This window comes from Temnothorax longispinosus, chromosome 10 (assembly GCF_030848805.1).
Source record: "Temnothorax longispinosus isolate EJ_2023e chromosome 10, Tlon_JGU_v1, whole genome shotgun sequence".
Lineage (NCBI taxonomy): Eukaryota > Metazoa > Arthropoda > Insecta > Hymenoptera > Formicidae > Temnothorax > Temnothorax longispinosus.
The window spans coordinates 5,686,299-5,705,082 of NC_092367.1; the positions used below are offsets into that span (position 1 = coordinate 5,686,299).

An 18,784-nucleotide genomic window follows, 5' to 3' on the forward strand; every position below is an offset into this window, starting at 1 on the left:
TAAAAACTTCTCTCAAATGTATCGATATTAAATTTCATGTCGATGTTAAACTTAAAACGGATTCATTTAGAAACGCTACAATTTAATTCCTTTCTGGTGTTGCGCAAAATTTACTTGAACTGTAATTGGAGTCAAATTTATTCTATCTGATTAAAATGTTCTATCGATTGGCACTTAATTAACTTGCGAGTGCAACGTGGATTTCCACCTACACATCTACATGCATATTTATATGTGAATATCTATTAACATAGATATCTATTGATACGACCTTTTTCATTTTGAGCAAAAATTCAAACATTTATGAAGAGACTAAATTTTAATAATTAAACATATTGAAAGAACGGTGTATTAATAAGACTCTTTGAAAATTTAGAAAATTATTGAAACTTTAGCTAGAGCAACCTCTTTGCTGATTACACTCTCCTGATACTTGATCTCTTTATTTTCGCGATTTAAATCCCAAATCTTCGGACTCGCAATTTTTAGATATCCTAAAAATTCTTGAAATTGTATACAGTGCACATTAATATTATGTCAAGGATTAAGTAGAAAAAAATATTTAACAGTACGCAATCGGAACAAATATCGTATAGAATAGATTATTGCGGCATCTTGAATGACGCAAGGGTCTCGTGCAGCAATTTCTCTGTCCTCATTGTCCTGCTATTGCACTATTTATTTCCGCACACACCCTGCCGATGGCTGCATCAGAACGAAACTGCAATTTGCATACATGCAGGTAGGTGCAGCATTGTCGGTCGCTAAACTATCTGTGCCAGGACAACGACGCATACAAGAAAAGGTTGCAGTTGCGTTACGCAACGGTTTACGAGTCGGCGTGTATTTAAATTAAGTCTCATTTATTTTGCACATATCTTTACACACGGTTCGTACTAATCTACACGAAAGGACGCCGCGGAACATTGACAATCTTAGTCTTCCCGAAGATGCCGTACACGCGAAAACTTGATTTATTACGTCTATAAGGTTTATAAGGCTTGCAATATATCTGTAACATCAGAAATCAAACACTTAGAAATCTCACGTTAAATATCTTTTTTTTTATAAATATATTAAAATGTTTCCATCCTCTTCGCGTGTACGGCAGATTTAATTACAGGTGATGTCAGCAACGAGGACAAGGATTCTATTGCGACGGACTCGCAATAGAATAAAAAAAAATATGGAAGAAAAGAGAATGCTGTGATTCTTTCGGATTCACGGGCCACTCCTCGGCCGGTGACGCCAAAAAAATGGAACAATCATTTCTTGGGTCACAACACGAAAGAATCGCGGTGCTTTGGGCTCGGATCTGTTATAATAGCTCTAACGGCAGAGCGGAGTCGCGGAGAAATCTTAATCCGCACAAATGGATGCGATTATCATTAATCAAAGGCCCCTTCGAGCGTTATCACAAATAGAGAGGAGAGCGGGCGCGTCGAGCTGGGCAGTCAGCTCTCTCGCTCGCGGCAATCGAGTCCTTCCTTATTTAGAGCGCGATATACGCGGAATGTCGTTATTGTAAATTGGCAAGTCGATACTCTTCTCCGGGCTGTGAGAAGCGATTATTATCTCGTATACGCGAAATAAGATTCGCGTGATGGCGGCTGAACTACTGCGGTCCCCCGCCGTCCCCGAGTTTCGATTCAGTCCTTTCGTGCTGAAGCAGCGATCGCGGGATAATTTCGAATGGCTCTCCAAGCGACGGTTTGCGGGAAAAGCGGGATATCTTCTCTGGATAGTTACGCAGATAGCACCGTACGCGCGACCGCGACTAATCTACCGCGAAACAATCTTTGGGTCGACCGACCGATTCGATCATCGGTTCCGGTCACGAGTTGAAGAACCGTCTCATGGATCGCGATCTCGAATGGCTCCGCAAGCGACGTTGCGGGCACTCTTAGGAATCAGTAATTCGCAATCGAATGTCACGATAAATGTCTTGATCACTAGTCTTGACCGAGATCATGGTATCGTCGTAGATTTCGTTTTCACGCAAGTCTCTCTTTCTCTTCGAGGTCTTTTCTCGTGTTCGGAGGTATCGGCGCTCGTCGAGACGCCGTTCTAGGTGCGATGAGAGGACCGAGACCTTCTCGAGTACTTCTTCCTCTCGGTGACGATACGTCAAACGGCCCCGTACTCCTCGCTCGACGGCGACTCGTCGCTGGCCGACGGCCTGGGTGGCCTGGGTGGTCGCGACGGCCGATGATGGTGCAGCGTAGGCGCCGGTCTTCTCGGCGGCGGCGGTGGGTGCACTCCGTAAGACGTATCGTCCCCTTCCTCGCTGCTGGGCGACGGCGAAGGCGCCCGGTCCTCCTGCTCCTGCAGCAGCTGTCGGAACTCCTGAATCGACTCGTTCAGGGACCACAGTTGTGACAACAGGGAGAGATCGAGCTGCCGCAGGCCAAACTGCAAATGCGAAAATAATTATTGTAATATTAATACGTTGACAAATGAAAATTAAGTTGAGACTGGAAGAGTGAGTTTTCGATAAAGATCTACAAAAGTAATCTTCGTTTTTTTTTAATCTCTTGACAAAAAAAAGATGCAATCATCACTTAAGGTCCATTGCGTTCTATGACATTAGAAACTGAGTTAACTAAAATTTTATAGCAATCTCAATTTCCGATTAAAAATAAATATATAAAATGCTTATAATGTTGTTTCTTACACAAATCTTATTCAAAAGAAGATTGACTTTCAGACATTTACTGAAGAGACTCTATGATTATCATTTTCCGTAACCCTGTGACTTTTCTTCTGTGAAATTTCACATATGACTCGAGATAGAAGTCAAGACGCATTCACTTTTACCATACGGTCACCAAGGTAAATGTTACCTCGTGATTTACGGACTGAAACGGCGCATATCCAAGCAGCTCGGCGGCCGTCTGGCCGTGGGAATCGAGGAAGAGGGAATTGTATAGGAGGGACGTGCAAAAGAGGAGAATGGGAAGAGCGCGAGAGACGCGAGCGCACAGCCGAGGAGAAACGAGACTGGAAGAGGGACGATGACGAGGAGCAGAGGAGAGAACGAAGGTGAAAAGGAGCGCGAGCGAGGGAAAGAGGGTACGAAGGAGCGGAGCCTGTGCCTGAGGGAATGTAGCGTGGGAGCGGCTGTGCCAGTTCGCTTCCCGTGTCTGTGGATTGACTATTAAATTATTAGCCTAACTTAGATACGCGAGTCGAGATGCTGACGCGAAACGGAGATCCGACAACAAGAGCGCTCGTCACGAGAGCTCTTTTTCCTCCTCCTCGAAGGAGAGATCCTACTCGAGATCCCGTTACAGTTAATTTCGGGAAGATTGCCGCGATGCCAGGCCTGGATACGTAGTCGACATGATACGGCAATAAATTTATACGAAACGAATATATATATTTATATTTATATGTGTGTGTGTGTGTGTGTGTGTGTGTGTGTGTGTGTGTGTGTATATAGGCGATACATAAGATCGTTGGGTCAACAGGACGCTCGAGGAATCTCGTTGCGATGAACGATGACAAGATTATTGAGCTGCTAACGAGATGTGTGCTAACGAAGAGATTTTTAGTAGCAATTTTATTCGAAATAAACAGTCTTTCAGAATTTCAATCGCTCAGTTAACGCAGAGGAATGTAACGTAGAGGAGTGTAACTAGCAGCAGGAGGCACGTGAAGTATGTTTGCGCAGCAAACCTGAGAGGTAATAGCTATTAAAAAGCGCGGAGGCCTCCGCACACGGCTGAGTGATATAAGCGCGTCCCGTCTTTCTCTACCGCGGCATGATACTCCGGTTTCCCTCGCCGGCTTATGATCCCACGCATAAAATACGCGCGCTCATCGCGCGCGGCAATTTACTCACACGCGATCGCGGCCTCGAGGTAACGGGTCGTCCACAGGTCGCCCCAAACAGACGTGGATGAACAGATCGGGAGAGCAGCAGAGGTGGACAAACGACGACCGAGTGGAAAATGACGACGACTCACGAAACGTGCTCGGACTGACGACGCGAATATCGAGGATAAGGAGTGGCGAGGATCGAAGTTACAACGAGACGGAGAATATGAAAACTGCCTCAAAGCAAGAATCAAAGACAAACACAAAGAAAAAATATTCAAAGCTAAAAATAAAAATTATGAAACAAAAATGGTATAAAGTATAAAGATAACGTAGAAAGAATAAAAAGAAAACGATAGAAAAGGAAAAATATCCGAAATTAAAATTATAAATCATGAAATATAAAAATTACATAAAGATAACATAGAAAGAATAAAAAAAAAAAAGTTTGTAAAATACTTTAAAGACGCAAAATCTTCATGTCGGGTTTAAAAAATTTAGATACATATCTGCGACGTAGAGAAACGAGAAATAATTTGTGCACAGCTTCCGTCCCGATCGATAGCGGCGGAAGAACCTTGACGGGTTTACTTTTAAATCGCACGTGCTTGCCGCACGCGAAGGCGTGGAATTTTCCTGCATGTCCGTAAATACATTTCGCTCCGCGGTAGATGACTAATGGTTTCTATTGGAGTTAATGGCTGCCGTTATAGGATGCACAATTTCAGACACCAATTTGAACAGCATCGACAATTTACCGACCGCATCTCGAGCGACTGCTGCTGCACGCGCCGTAAAATACAATGGTTACATTTTTCGCAATCCTAAAGAACGTCGATTTATCCTTTCCTTGTTAACGATCACTATCAATCGCTTTAGTGCATCGATCGCATTCGCAAAATAATGATTTTAGTGGAGTTCCAACGTTGACGGAGAAGCAAAAGGGTGAATCCTCGTGGACGTACCATTTCTCTCCTGAGCACCGCCAGTTGGGTGTCCAGGGTGGTGAGTTGCCTGGCAGGTGGTGACGGCCTCGACGACGACGACGACGACTGCAGCGTCGTTTTACCGCCTCTTTGGGATTTACTGGACGACCTCGTGGGCGGTGGAGGCGGCTCGCCGCTCTCGCCGCGTCCGCCGCTCAGGTTGAAGCCGCTTAAGCTCCTCGGTAACGGGGGTAATCCTTGCAGGGAAGACATCGCGATCCTTTCTTGTATGCTGGAACAAGGGCGAGATTCTTATATAATTTAAATTTCGCAGAAATGAGATATTCCAGTGATAAAGTTAAAAAGTTGACGTTTAATAGTTACTATAGAAGCTAATTATTAACGGCATATATTTAATTACGTATGAGTTATAAATGCATAATAAATGTATGTCAATAATTAATATATTATCCCTAAATAACAGGATGTTTCAATTTTTAAAGCAATGCTTGTTTTCCGGCTGTAGCGACTTGAAAAATAAAAAGAGAAGGACGAGTGGAGTTCACAAAGGGGGATACATTTAAAACTTTCACGATACTCCGGGGGAAACTTCTTCTGCGGGTCGGATGGTCTCTCCTGCCTTGGTAAACTGCCAAAGGCAGAGTACGATGGATGGGAGAGCCGCAGGAAACGAGGATACCGTTATACGATCATCTTATGGAATAAAAATTCGATCTGTCTTTATAAGTGTCGGCCGCCAGCGGTCAAGAAGGCGGAAGATTTGGCGAATGACTCACTTTTGCCCCGCGGTTATTATCATCGCGTGTGCACATCGCGGAAGTCTGCAATCGCTCAATCGTTCCTATCGACGTCGATATCCGTTCGATTCGGTTCCGCCGGCTTGCCCGCCTTCTCGTTTTATTTTCCTGCGTGCCGAGATGAGATCGACTCGATACCGAGCATCGACAAGTGCAGTGATACCGATCCGATACGCGAGAGCGATATCGGTTTAGCAATTTATAAAAAGTTGCTGCTGTTAATAAATTCCTCGTCGACTTGTATCGCGAGGAAAGAATGTTTATGCAACCTCTATTTATAATTATTTCTCGAGAATATATTTCTCCGTTTTTTTAACATTTATTAAATTCTGTAATTTGTATAATTGCATATTTGCATATTTGTATATTTGTATAATTGCATATTTGCATATTTGTATATTTGTGTGCATGTGCGTATAAATGGTGTATGATATCGCAATATCCGAAAGACCAGCTCGTGGATTTTTCAAGATTTTATGACTTGCAAAATGAGAAAATTAAGAGCGATTTGAGAGCAAAATAAAAAAGGGACTGCGAGCGGGTTTTTTTTAACGTTAGTTACGCCAACGAACGGTTGGTTTTTATGGCCGGTCGACACGGCAGTTATCGCGAGAAAGCGGTACGCTCGTATTGCCAGATCGTTGAATTCGGATCAACGTGCGCGTAACAAAGTGCGACCCTGCAAACTATTGCGACTTCTCGATAATTAATACGTCGTTAACGCCGGTGCGCAACAACATAGCGTTTCGTATGATGTTAAACGTTTATCTATTACGCCGTAAAACGTTTATCCTCATCAAGCACATTATTTTGAGCGTATACTCAAAATAAGAACGTCAAAAACTTGGGAGAAATTACGTTTTTAACACACTCAAAAATTCAAAACGTTATTCAACTAATTGTTTAAATTGAGATACCGATGCTATCTGTCTCACAAGTCTTTCGCAATTACTGCAGTTTTATCGCCTTAGATGAGAAAGTGAGAATATTGGATGCAGCGCAAAGAATGAATTTTTGGAAATTAAGACAGTCCTACAAACAGTAATTGCATATTTATGAGAAAGCATATTTCAACGATAATCCCTTTCTTATTGGTGCAAATTGTTTCAAGACCGATAAAACTACAGTCGCAGCTTTTAAGCTTCCAGCGATCTTATAAAAGCCACTTATGAACAATTTATTCGATAGATAGAAAACTTTCGAATTATTTGGTGAAATGGAAAAGAGTAATTCATATTATTATTTAGCGTCACAATCCTTTAGATTACAACATCCATAGAAAAGATTGCGAGCAAAGATTTCGACGATATCGCGGTTCCAGTTCTACCTGATGAAATCAAGATCAGTGATTCTCTCTTCCTCGCGATGATCGTAACCGTTGACGCGATTCCTGTCGACGGTATCGTCGTCGCCGTCGTCTCCGTGCAGAGTGATCTTCGTAGAGGAGTAACGGACCCCCGCCTCCAGCCAGTCCTGCCGATGAATATTGTTGTCGCTGTCATTGTCGTTGCTGCTGTCCTCGTGGTCGCTGAGCGCGATTTTACGCTCTGGCTCGTCGACGACGAGCAGGGTGACGGGGGCGCGATCGGGAACGCTCGGGACGCTCGTCGATTTCTCGCTCGAGGATACGGTTTTGACACCGTCGTTCCCGGCGGACTTGCCATTCCCCGCGAACGCTTCCTGCTGCTGCTGTTGCTGCTCGACACCAGGACACGATCGGCACGTGGGCGTCGGCCGGGTGTCGTGCCCGTCCGCTCTCTCCGGGTCGCCGTTGCACTTTTCCGCGTGGCTCACCGTGACTTGCCTGCCAGGGGAATCCGGGCTGGAGGACGAGGCACGAAGCTCGTCTTCGAAGGACACGTTGACAGCTCGAACGGCCGGCGACGGCCTCGTCGCCGTCGTCGCTGCCGTTTCGAATTTCTCCGCCGAGGCGACGACGCTGTTCTCCCTTTGCGGGTCCTTGCATCGTTCGCGATGATACGGCAGACCGGCCGGGTCCTTCCCGCGGGAGTTTCTGCGAATCTCCAGTCTGCGTTGCGGCCGTTGATCCTCGGTCAGGCTGTTGCGCTTCCGCACAATGTTCACCGGGACGTTTCCCGTGGAATAAAGCTTCTCCGAACCGGTACCGGCGCCGTGATGTTGATCGTGAGACGAGGTGACTTTGTTTCCGTTCTCCGACCGGCTCTCCTCAACATTCCTGTCTGAATTTCGCGCCTGGTTGCGATCCCGCTGATTTCTGTCGTTGGACGCACTCTCGTCCTTGCAGTCCTTCGTGCATTCCTTGATGGACTCGTATACGATCGTGCGTCCGGCCGTCGAGTCCACCTGTTGCTGATGTTGTTGCTGCAGCTGCAGTTGCTGCTGATCGGATCTCCAGGGCTTCGTGTTCGGCGGCGGTGGTGCCTGCCTAGTGGGACAGGGCGGCCTTGGCGATCTCTTAAGGGCCTCGGCAACCACCTGCCTGCTCGGCCGAGGTGGCACCGGAGGCGGATGAGGCCTCTGACTGGTTGCCAGCTGCATTCCGCTCGTTTTTCCGACCGTCTAACCGATGCGATCGCTCATCCTCGACGAAGGACAAGCTTATGCGAAGTAAATCTCGATTTTTGAACCGCACACTCCCGACTCGCGCGTCAAAAATATCTACGCTATTGCTTAGGCAGTACTAAATGTCAGCGGTAACGCGAGGTACCTTCACCTCGCGCGTAAAAGACGAAGATTTTCCCGTTCAAATTTCTTCGAAGATAAGAGGCGACGTTTATCGTCCTCCTTATCGCGCGTCTGTCTATTTCAAGCCGACGGAATGTGAGAAACGACGTGAAATGACTCGGCGAGCGAGGCGTTTCGCGAGCTTGGTAAACTTCTCGCGTCAGCAGTGTTTCGTCACTCGAAAAATTCCTCAGGCATGAATTAATTCGTTGTTTGCGACGGAGTAGCTCGATTTTTATTCTACCGCGACGTATCGTCAGTCGCGAACGAATGTAATGGCCGTGTCTCTCTCTAATGGATATCTCTGTGTAAAATCTATTCGCTGCAGGTCGGAGGTAGAGTCTGAGCGACGCACGTGCGTTTCTCGGAATTCTTACTCGCTTAAAACGCACCGCGAACCCCGCACTGCGTTAAATGCCGATCGGAGATGACGGGAAAATGTTGTGCAACGTCGCCACATGATTCCACGGCGGCTGTTGCGCCAGCGAAATCACCGCAATCTCGCCGCGCGCGTATACCCTCGATATTCTGCCGTTTCCTTCTCTTTCGCCTCTTCTCTTTCGTTTCTCCTCTCGACAGTCCACCACACGTCCTCTTTATTCGTTAAGCAGGTCGCGATCGCGCCGATGCCTCGCGATATCGCCGACGCGACTTTGCATACAATTCTGCGGGAGGCCACGAAACGTGCGTTCGTTCGCGCTCGCTAAATAGCTTCACGAGCGGGGACTTGAATCTCCCAAATCTCCCTTCGTTCGCGATCGTCACGAGTGGGATCCCCCTCCTATTTTGCGCATAATTCCGCGGGGACCACGTAAAATATCCTTCGTCGATTGAAGGCTTCGGGAAGCCAGCACGAGAGCCAGCACCGATTTTCAATACGGAGATCTTCGCGCGCGTTCCGTCCCTTTCTCTACCTCTCTTTTCCCTCGGATTGTCATTGAAGCTGATCTTCGAGATGACGTTACGACCTCGATAGTCGCCTTTCTATCTCGATCGCTCGTGCTTTCCTTCCATGAAGAATGTGCCGAGCAGACCTGGCGAACCTACTGGTTCTTTGTGAACAAACGCGGCAACTTGAACTATTGTATTTCATGAGTAAATTTTCTCTCGCGTATCACAATTTGCAGTAATCATAAAATATTTGACGATTCTATTGAAGCTTGGTATTATATTCTGTCTCCTTTTCCACTTTTTTCCAAAGCGTATCAAAATTCAGTTAAAAAAGTTCGACAATTAAACTTCCTCATCATAATTAAACTTCGTTATTCTTCCGTTATCACAGAGAAGTAGAAAAACATTGTTGAAAAAAAAAAAAAAAAAAAACTCCACAGACTTATTCATGTATTGTTATTCCGAATGAAGGAAATCCGACATCTTCCTCGATTCGAGCCACTTCATCCTCGCGTCACTTCGACAGTCACTTCCAAGTCTCGCTTGACGTCACATTGCGCGTCTTCCACGTTTCAGTGCACCGAAATGCCGCACGAAACCCGCACTTTCTAACGCACAAACAAATCGGCGATCGCCGATTTCCTTCTGTACTACAATTAAAACACTATATTAATTCCTGCGTCACGGACGGAAATCCTCCTTTCGGTCGACCCGGTCAAGACTTCTCTCCCGCTGCCCGTGGCTAATGGGAACCAATCGCGGAGAAACACTCGAAACCTTCGACTCCGGTAAACTACGGCACGAGGGGAACAAGCCGAAACGATCGCGCGCGGCGAATGCCTTCGGACAGGTAGAGCTAGAGCAGCGACGATCCCGAGACCCCAGGCGGTATCCCCGATCCAGTATCTCCTCCTCCGTCCCGACCTCTCCCTCCTTCTCTTCCACCCGATCGCGCCTCTATCCTCTCTTTCTCGACGGACCGACCGCCGCGGACTGACTTTGCGGTCCCACAAACATCCTTCGCGATCGTTGGCCACGTGACTGGCCGAGCTCGAGTTCTCGTCAGGTAGTCAACGAGTGTGCGCCTTGCGCGCGCGCGCGTGTATGTGCGTTTGAGCGAGCGAGTGGACGAGTAAAGGAACGAACGTGCGAATGAACGAGAGAGAGAGAGAGAGAGAATAAACGAGCGAGTAAGCGTGCCTAGGTGTGTACACGTGTGTGTGTGTGTATGTGTGTGAAAGGCGCAGAAGGGAGCCGGAGATAGAGGCGAATGCAAAGAGGACCTGCGGTTGACGGCGTGATGGTGAAGGTTCACCACCGCGGTCTCGTGCCGATCTCAGCATTGCTGATCACGATGATGTGTGAGTTCTTGGCCCGATAGGAAGAAACACTCGGATTGCTCGTTACGTAAAATCGGCTGATCTCGGGGAGGGAAAAAAGCGGTTGCCGTTCTAAACCTTACGGAAAGTCGCGGTCACACTTTCTAGCGTCGTTAAGACTGAGGTTTCTTCTCGGGGTTGCTGCCTTTCCGTGATATCTTCACGGCGCACGATTCTCTCGACCGTCGTCCGGACTAATCCCCCGATCGCTTGAAATGTCGAAAATGAAGGAATAATTAATTTCAAAGGGAGATTTAATTTAGTTAGAGATATATCTGAGATTGTAATCACATTTTATCGTCGTATTATATCGTCGATGGGGAAACATTTTCTCTCAGGACTCGCTCGAATGGATTCAATTATGCGCCGAGACGCGTAATATGCAGCGCGTCCTAATTACATACATGCATTTGCCCGAGATTGTTCAAGTTTATGTAAGCCGATTTCGCCGTGATTTCATAGAGTTACGAGGCTCGCGCTTACACTTCACGGTACCCGTCGCATATCGTTTCGTTTCTTTACATCATATACAATATCTGCCGCAGGTGTAGAGCAGTTAATTACCCGCGAATGTGCGGGTATTCATTTCGAAATACGCATTATTCGCATCGACGCGAACGCAACGGCGATCTGCGATAAACGTGAACTTTCTAGAGTTCGCGAGGCATAAAGTGTCTTATCGGTCAATATCGGTTTCCGTGCTTCGGCGGAGCACGAAGAGTTACAAATTCTAACAAAAGAGATAAACGCGAGATAAACGCGAGATAAAGAATGCGCGTAAAAAAAAATCGCGGAAGCGCAACAAAAAGATATGCGGACACGAATAAAACTCTTTAATGTAACCGGCATGAATTGAAAAGACAGAGAGTCGCGAATTAAAAGGATCAGGAGTTGCGAAATAAAAGGACTGAGAGTCACAAATTTAAAAAATTAGATATTGCGAGTTAAAAGGACTGAGAGTTACGAATTAAAAAGACTAGGAGTGGCGAATTAAATGGACTGAGAGTCACGAATTAAAAAAAAAAAAAACTAGGAACTGTAAATTAAAAAACTGAAAGTCACACGAATTAAGAGGACTAGAAGTCACGAGTTCAAAGAACTAGGAGTTAATTGTGAAACGAGTCCCTGGAGTCGACCATTTCGGGGTCCGTCTACCTCTAACGTTGGGTGTAGGTGTATGCCGCGACCGGTGGTATCGCCGTGGTATCGCGTGAGAGAGTAACCCGTAGCGGATGAGGAGAACGGGGACGGAGGAGGGAAGAGAAAGGAAAGGATTATCGAAGGAAGAGGCGAACGGAGCGAGACGGAGAAAAGGGAAGGGACCCATTAGGTCCCCTCCGTCTCGCTGCCCTCCCGCAATGGCACGGAGGTCCGTTCGCCAGTGCCGTAGCTTGGCGCGACGACATTCTGACTTCCTCCGTTTTCTCTCTTCCTCTCTCCTCCCCTACGTTTTGAAGATTGCGGGAAGAGGATTCCAGGGGAGCGTGATTACTCTTAATTCGCGCAATTCGTCTTAACAAGCCATGCTCGAGTCTATCTTTCGACCCCGACGCGATTTTACGGGATTGTAAAATCGAGTTTTTCAAGTTGATAGGTACTATGAAGATATCTATTTCGTTCGAGGACAAGTCAAGTTTCTAGAATTGCTACTCGCTCGAGACGACGCTCCAGAAGACGGCAGCGTCTTTCGGAAGCGTCTTCTGTCGCTGGAGCGAAGCGAGACCGCGGAGATAAGATACCAGCGGTATCCCGCGGACTCTCGCGTGCTCCGCGAAATGAAGTAACGCGCCGATGATACGCGTTATCGGCGGGCGATCGCCGCGCGATATCGCCCGCCCATTCACGGCGCAATTAAGCACGAGGAAGTGGCACGGCCGGCCGGGCTGGGAAAACGCGGGTCTCGGAATTTATTCACACTCTGTTTCGCTCTGGCTCAGGCAAAAACGACTCGTTCCACTTTTGCGGCCGATCTCCCGCCGATAAAATGCAAATCGGCCCCACCGCCTCCCTCCTCCCCCCCTGTCACCGCGGAGTCCGGTCGGCTCCTAGACCGGTCGAAATCGGATCGTGGTCGTATATCTGCATGTCGCCCGAAGACGTTCCCGTCCGGCGCGGCGGCCGCTACCGCGCAACGCGGCCGTCAAAACAAAAATTCGATTACTGGGTCACGGGGTTTCGCGTGGTGCGCGATCGAGACGCGGATTTCGAATGCCAATGTCAGGCGCGTGTCTATCTGTGAGCTATATTTGTTAAACTCGGCCTCGCACGGGCGGAGAGTTCCACGTATAATGATGTCTTTTACACGTCAACGCGCGTGTTACGTAAGTGTGATACGCAGTCAAGCAGTCCCTCTCTTATAGCATCTCTTCGACCACTTATATATATATATATATATATCCATTTCTACCAATGTAGTTTAACTTACTCTTTATCTGTTTCTAATTTTCAATACTAGAAAAAGATAACAAGTATGTAACCGTTAAAGTTAATCTACACTGATAGAAATGGACATTAATGAGTTACATTAATAAATAGTCTTTTTTTTAAACGTGATACTTTTAACGATCCTTTTTCTTCAAACTCACGGTACTACATTCGATATTGAGCCGGTACTTGACAGTCACTCTTCAATTGTCAGTGCGTTTGCTGATTCGCATTTTATATACTTTTCTCGGTAATAAACATGACTCGACTGCTATTTTTGTATTCTGTACTTTGACCACGCGCTTCGCCGCGAAAGGAGTAGAGCCCGAGAGCGGCTTTCCATCTTTTCGCAATCATAAATAACACAGCCCTCCCGAGGTGACCGACGTGTACGTCAAATTGACTCGCAAAACCAGCCGGGATAAGAGCATCGCGTTGAAAATCACGCGCTCGCTGTGTACGCAACGCCGCGCCGTCGATCCGGCTTTCCTTTACCGTCCCACTCGCGCGCTCCACGTTCTCCATTAAACTCCGCGCGAGTTGCGAGTTTTCTCGCGCGCGATTATGTCGGCGGAACGCGGGTTCCCGCGATTAAAGCGAGGGGAGAGAGAAAAAAAAGAGGAGCCTATTCCCCGACCTGCGCTCGCAACCGCGTCAGGCTGAGAGAATGGATTATGCCGCGCGGCGACGATTACGTTACGTTCCAGAACACGCGCGAGACACTGACGGCGCGTATCGTCGGATACAACTTATTAATAATTCAACGAGCCGACGGCGTCACCCGCAGAAGCGGCCAGATAACAAAGCGAGAGAAGAGAGAGAGACTGATCCACGGTTGCACGCCGCGCGTTAACCCTTTGAACCGGAAACGTGTTCTCCGTCACGGAGAGCATAAGATTGGAGCGCGAATGCGGTGGTCATGGAACATCCGAATTTTTTGGCTGATGATAAAGATTCGATTGCTAGATTTGATAAACAGAATCACACATCGCATTTGTTGTACACAATTCTTCTCCGAGACACGCGTTCAGGCGCGAATTTTGCGCGCGGAAAAAGATTAATTATAGACGATTACCGCTGAAGTGCGAATTCCCGAATGGAATCGGGATGAGACAAAGATTTTGGATGATATTCGGATCAAGAGGTTGACGATTCGACTATACGCTCATACACAACGGGTTGCCATGCGGCAGGCGGGCTTAATCGTCGGCACGGCGCGGCGGATGGACGACTCTAGATAAGCTTCTAAATTTAGCAGCACGGCCATCTCCCGCTGGAAAACATATAAGTTGTTCGTATGGGATTTACTTTAATCTTGTTACGCGTATAAATCTTTTATAGCAAATAGCACGCTAGATACGACGAATCGATTCAAGAAGATGCCCTAAAGTATATTGCCCATCCGTTTGATTATCCTTTAATTTCGACGGCTTTTCTTTACACGCTCAGACTCGATCGCCCTGAAAACACGATTTACACGAGTAAGGTTTAGCGAAATAGATTCGCGTTATGCAGACTGTCTCTAGATTGTACAGATTATATAGATTTATATCTCCCAAAAGACACGGCAATGTCTCGCGCCAAGTGTACGGGGGATACAGAAAATGTATCTATACCTCAAGCAGTTGAGCAGAGACACGATTGTCATATTTAAAAAACGGCTAAGCGGATGCAATTTCTGAAAGGTCCAATCGATTATACAGCGAGCGACGTCTTCTTCCTATTACGTCCGAGTTTCCTTAGATAGGGAAATCGTCGCGAGCCGGTAGAGGAAGGACAAAGGTTTCATTGTTACCTGACCACTCGCTGCGTGCTGACACCTGCGGGCCCGTAAGGCAAAGCGGTTGCGGTTACTCCTTAAACTTCCACTCCTGACGGCACATCGGGCACATGTGGTTGGTCTGCTGCGAGTGCAGCCACTTCATGATGCAGTGTATGTGGAAACAATGCGAGCACTGCCCCCACACTGGAACGAGAAACCGAGCGTTTGGTAGAGCGAGTTAAATTAATTTCGTCGGCGTCGGGGGCGAGGGCGACCGGCGCGGACGTCTGTCAGGGCGCACCTGGCTGGGCGGCGGGGGGAGGGAAGGACGGAAGGACGGAGGGACGTGCGTGCACGCGTTCGCCGCGCATCGATACCGAGGGTGCCCAGGGCGAGGGTGAGGGACAAGCGGCGCCTGCCTGCCGACCCCGTCGACCGGCACGCGTCGATCGATATCGCGCGCGCCGTCGCGGACGCGACCGTCTCGCCGTGGCGGCATTTTACGAGTCGGGGAATAAAAGAAATCCATTCTCCCTTCGACCCTAAGAGCACATGTAATATGTAGATTCTGAGAATCGCAAAAGCATAAGATATTATAGGAGCAGATACCCCCCATCCAGCACACTTGTCCAAAAGACGTTTTTTATGTCCCGATTTTGGACATGGTGCTGTCTGGGCCAGTATATTAGGTATCATTGAGGATTTTTACTCGACCCGACTGGCTATATTTATTAATTATAAATTATAATCGTCACGTTTCGACCATTGGTTTATCCAAGTCATAAAATCAGTAGTGTTTAACGAAAATCTCAGTCATGACATTGCTCCGAAACAAGTCACAAATCTAGACACTAAATCCTTAGTTTTTATTATTTACTGGTGAAGGACAAAGTTTCTGGTTTGTTTATGATGGTATATTCTTAATACATTCTATATAGAAGTATTTCGAATAATATCATATGCTGTTAGGGGATACTCTATTTTATATATGGAATGTAATTGAACGGACAAATAAAAAATGTATATTAAAACATATGCGTACGTTAAAATAGACTGCAAAATAAAAACGCATCGGACAGATGCAAGTTACACATCGTATAAAATGAATTCAAGAAAGACTTGGACCAAGTTCTGATTAACTTACAATTAGTTAGTGTTAGTGATTAATTCAATCGGCAGAACTTTTGCAAAATTAAAGCAAAATTTTCAACTGAATCGTCGCCTCTAATTTTCAAGTTTTCTCTCTCTTTCTTAGTTTTTTTCTTAAAAATTCTCGTTTTAAAGGAAATATGAAAATATTCGACAGCAGTACAAAAGATATAAACGTGTCGTGAAGCGAGAGAAATCATTTTCGATACTTTCGGAGTAAATATTTTTTTCTTTTTCTTTTTTTTAACAGATAATTTAACACGCGTCAAGAAAACGAGAAATATCAAGAGACAACGTTTCACTTGGAATATCGCAGAGAAAGAATACGCATCACAAATACCTAGCGGACAGTCGTCTCCGGGGATCTTGCAATCCGGGCAGCTGGCGTCGAACGGCATCCTGCATATGCCGCAGTTATCGTCGTTCGCGATCCACCGCCAGGTGGCGACGCCTGTCCAGCCTGAAAAGAGAAACGTGCCTTCGTGGATGTCGTCGATATACGTGCGAGCGCTGTCACGAGGAAAATGTTACGAGCTATGTTTACGCCGTGACATAACCACGAAACTAAGGAATTTTGATACGCGACGCGTCAATCGCGCGGAATTAACGTGAAAACGGAAAACAGAACGAGCGGCAGGGAAAATTTCGATGCCGCTGGAGATACTTACTTTTTATCGTTACCTTCATCTCGATGTCGAGGTTAATATCCTTATTTCCGATAAACGTGACGTGACGAGACGCGACGCGACCCGAGTGACACTTGACTGACTTCTCTGGACTTCTCCGCAAATTCTCCGAAATCGTGGCTTCGGCGAGAATATATTCGGAAGAAACGCGAGCTTCTCTTATCGCGATAAAACGACAGGCTGACCACGACGGGCACGACGGCACGACCGACAGAACAACACGAAGCGATCAATGGGGCTGCGCCATCTTAAGATTTTCAAATCGCGATTCGACCGTGCGACGGAACGGATTCGATTCTCGAACAGGGCTCACTTCGAGACTATCGCGATCGGCGATTCGCGACGGCTGCAGGATAGGATTCTATTTATAATTTTAATTTTATGCGTTGCATAATAACGTTTTAACGAAAAACGTTTTAAGAAATGCACACATATTTAAAATATACGTTTCAGAATGCACGCGTATATATCGAAAGACGTACGCGCAGAACATGATATTATAAATAGAATTCTGTATCTTGAAATTTAACGCGAATGGATCGCCTGAAGTGGGCTGTGACAATAAAAAATGATATATAAAGAACTATTGTTCAATTTGTAAGTGAACTTTGCTTGATGTATGATATTTAGAAGTGAAAATATATAAGACTTCTTGAAATCTATTATTTCGAAATGCATTCTATCTTCCATATTTGATCAATAAAATATTATATTTAAACAATATTACATCTAAGAAATATTAAAACGACACGAGGTACGTTATATTAAATAAGTTATCCTTGCAACTAAATATATATCAGTTTCATCTTTCAAATGCAAACAATTCTGTCTTTATTCTTTATCCGTTGCGACGGGAAGCGACAAGCGGCATATTTCTGCAATGTCAGGAACCAGAAATCCTATTAGTTCATCGCTTTCGCTTGATACAGAAATAATTTTTAGATTTATTCACTACTCGGTTTCAATATCGCTTCAGAGTGCAAAAACAACATTCGTCGTCCTGTCGTTACGGTGGGAAATAATTGGCGTGACGGCATCCGCGCGTTATACGCGGAACGCGCTAATCAATCTCTCTTTCGCCCCCTCCCATCGTGTATCTATTATTTCCGAAAAAGCGGGAGGTTGATTGGCCCGCGCGGCACATACGCATATATTTTCCGCGTCTATTGCGCGTCGAAAATCACACATCGCGCCCAAGTATACGAAAGCACGGCCGTGTGTCGGCGCGGATTCTATCCGTGGCTGTGGCGCGGCGCGACGGTCGAATAGAAACGCCGCTCTTGTAGCGATGCCAGGATACGCGAGCCGTGCCGGAACGAGAGACGCGGCTCGTCCGAATAATCGGATGGTGAGGATACGTACACAAAGAGAAGGCGCACGTAAGAAAATGTACAACGTGCGCGCTCGGGGAGCTTCGGCGAGTAGACGAGGACTCTGCGTCTCTCTCTTTCTCTCGCGCCGTATTCTCGCTGTCCGCCCGAGATAGCCGGTGCGACGATTTACGTCGATTTACGCTTTATTATGCGCGCAATGTTTGTAATAATAACAATATTTATATCTTTGATCGGAAAATAATAAAAAGTTGATATGAGAAAAATTCTTATCCAGAAACAATGTATATACCTATATTCCTCCTCCTCCTATTAACGTATTTTTATTTAAATACAATCTTACTCTTAATGCAATTAAATAAAGTAAAAAGAATAAAATTAATATTGATTTCCTAAACACTTGAAAACTCTCTTTCAAGACTTTTGATTTTTGGGATCTAAAAATCTCAAATTCTCTTCGAAACATGGAAAATTCTTAGAAGTATAAAAAATTCCTGAAAATAAAATTCTTGGAAATGTGAAAAATTCTTAATTTTTTTCTTACTGTTTGTACTTTATACACATACATACATATTGCTATATCCAAACTATATTCTTTATAGCGCGTTTTCGACTGGGCCGGGTCGAACACCTCCTAGGGCGGATTCAACCTGATGTTGTTCAATTCGGCCCAGTCGAAAACGCTATTATTCAAATTACAGACATCTAAAAATGGCCTTAAATAAGACATGTCGAAAACATCTTAAACGAAGTCATTTGATTCTAAATGGTCGAGCCGGCTAGCTCGGCGAACAGCGAGGAATATAGCACGAGAGAATAAGGAGACTTGTACCGTGTCGAAGCCAGAGCCGAAGCCCGAAGCTTCGAGATCACACGTTGTGCGCGGTGGACGC

The 18,784-nt window shown here is 46.1% G+C and overlaps 1 protein-coding gene and 1 long non-coding RNA gene across 9 annotated transcripts; one reads left to right on the forward strand and one right to left on the reverse strand.

Annotated features, from left to right (window-relative positions):
* Positions 1 to 846: 846 nt before the first annotated feature.
* LOC139820811 (protein FAM89A) lies at positions 847 to 18,677 on the reverse strand. Of its 8 annotated transcripts, none has more exons than XM_071791350.1 (5): positions 17,707 to 18,677; positions 16,543 to 16,718; positions 16,215 to 16,334; positions 4,785 to 5,037; positions 847 to 2,412 (listed from the first exon to the last, which is right to left on the reverse strand). In XM_071791350.1, the coding sequence occupies exons 3-5, from the start codon at positions 16,277 to 16,279 to the stop codon at positions 2,128 to 2,130; spliced, it is 603 nt and encodes a 200-aa protein (XP_071647451.1). In that variant the 5' UTR covers positions 16,280 to 16,334; positions 16,543 to 16,718; positions 17,707 to 18,677; the 3' UTR covers positions 847 to 2,127. The 8 variants fall into 8 exon arrangements, 6 of the variants coding, with proteins under 6 accessions (XP_071647451.1, XP_071647450.1, XP_071647449.1 ...); XR_011734115.1 differs by lacking the exons at positions 847 to 2,412; positions 17,707 to 18,677 and adding exons at positions 10,623 to 10,748; positions 14,759 to 14,929 and having other exon boundaries at positions 4,896 to 5,037; positions 16,543 to 16,681; XM_071791349.1 differs by lacking the exon at positions 17,707 to 18,677 and having other exon boundaries at positions 16,543 to 16,904.
* LOC139820812 (uncharacterized) lies at positions 11,909 to 17,222 on the forward strand. Its single transcript, XR_011734117.1, has 2 exons — positions 11,909 to 12,860; positions 16,125 to 17,222. It is a non-coding gene; the product is annotated as an uncharacterized lncRNA (long non-coding RNA).
* Positions 18,678 to 18,784: the final 107 nt, after the last annotated feature.

Excerpts from the sequence above, each read along its gene's own strand:
- LOC139820811 (XM_071791348.1), bottom strand. The coding sequence starts at position 8,083 with ATGCAGCTGGCAACCAGTCAGAGGCCTCATCCGCCTCCGGTGCCACCT. Across the intron at positions 5,038-6,890 it reads ACTGATCTTGATTTCATCAG|CATACAAGAAAGGATCGCGA; the intron begins GTAGAACTGGAA and ends CCCTTGTTCCAG. Across the intron at positions 2,413-4,784 it reads CGGTGCTCAGGAGAGAAATG|TTTGGCCTGCGGCAGCTCGA; the intron begins GTACGTCCACGA and ends TCGCATTTGCAG.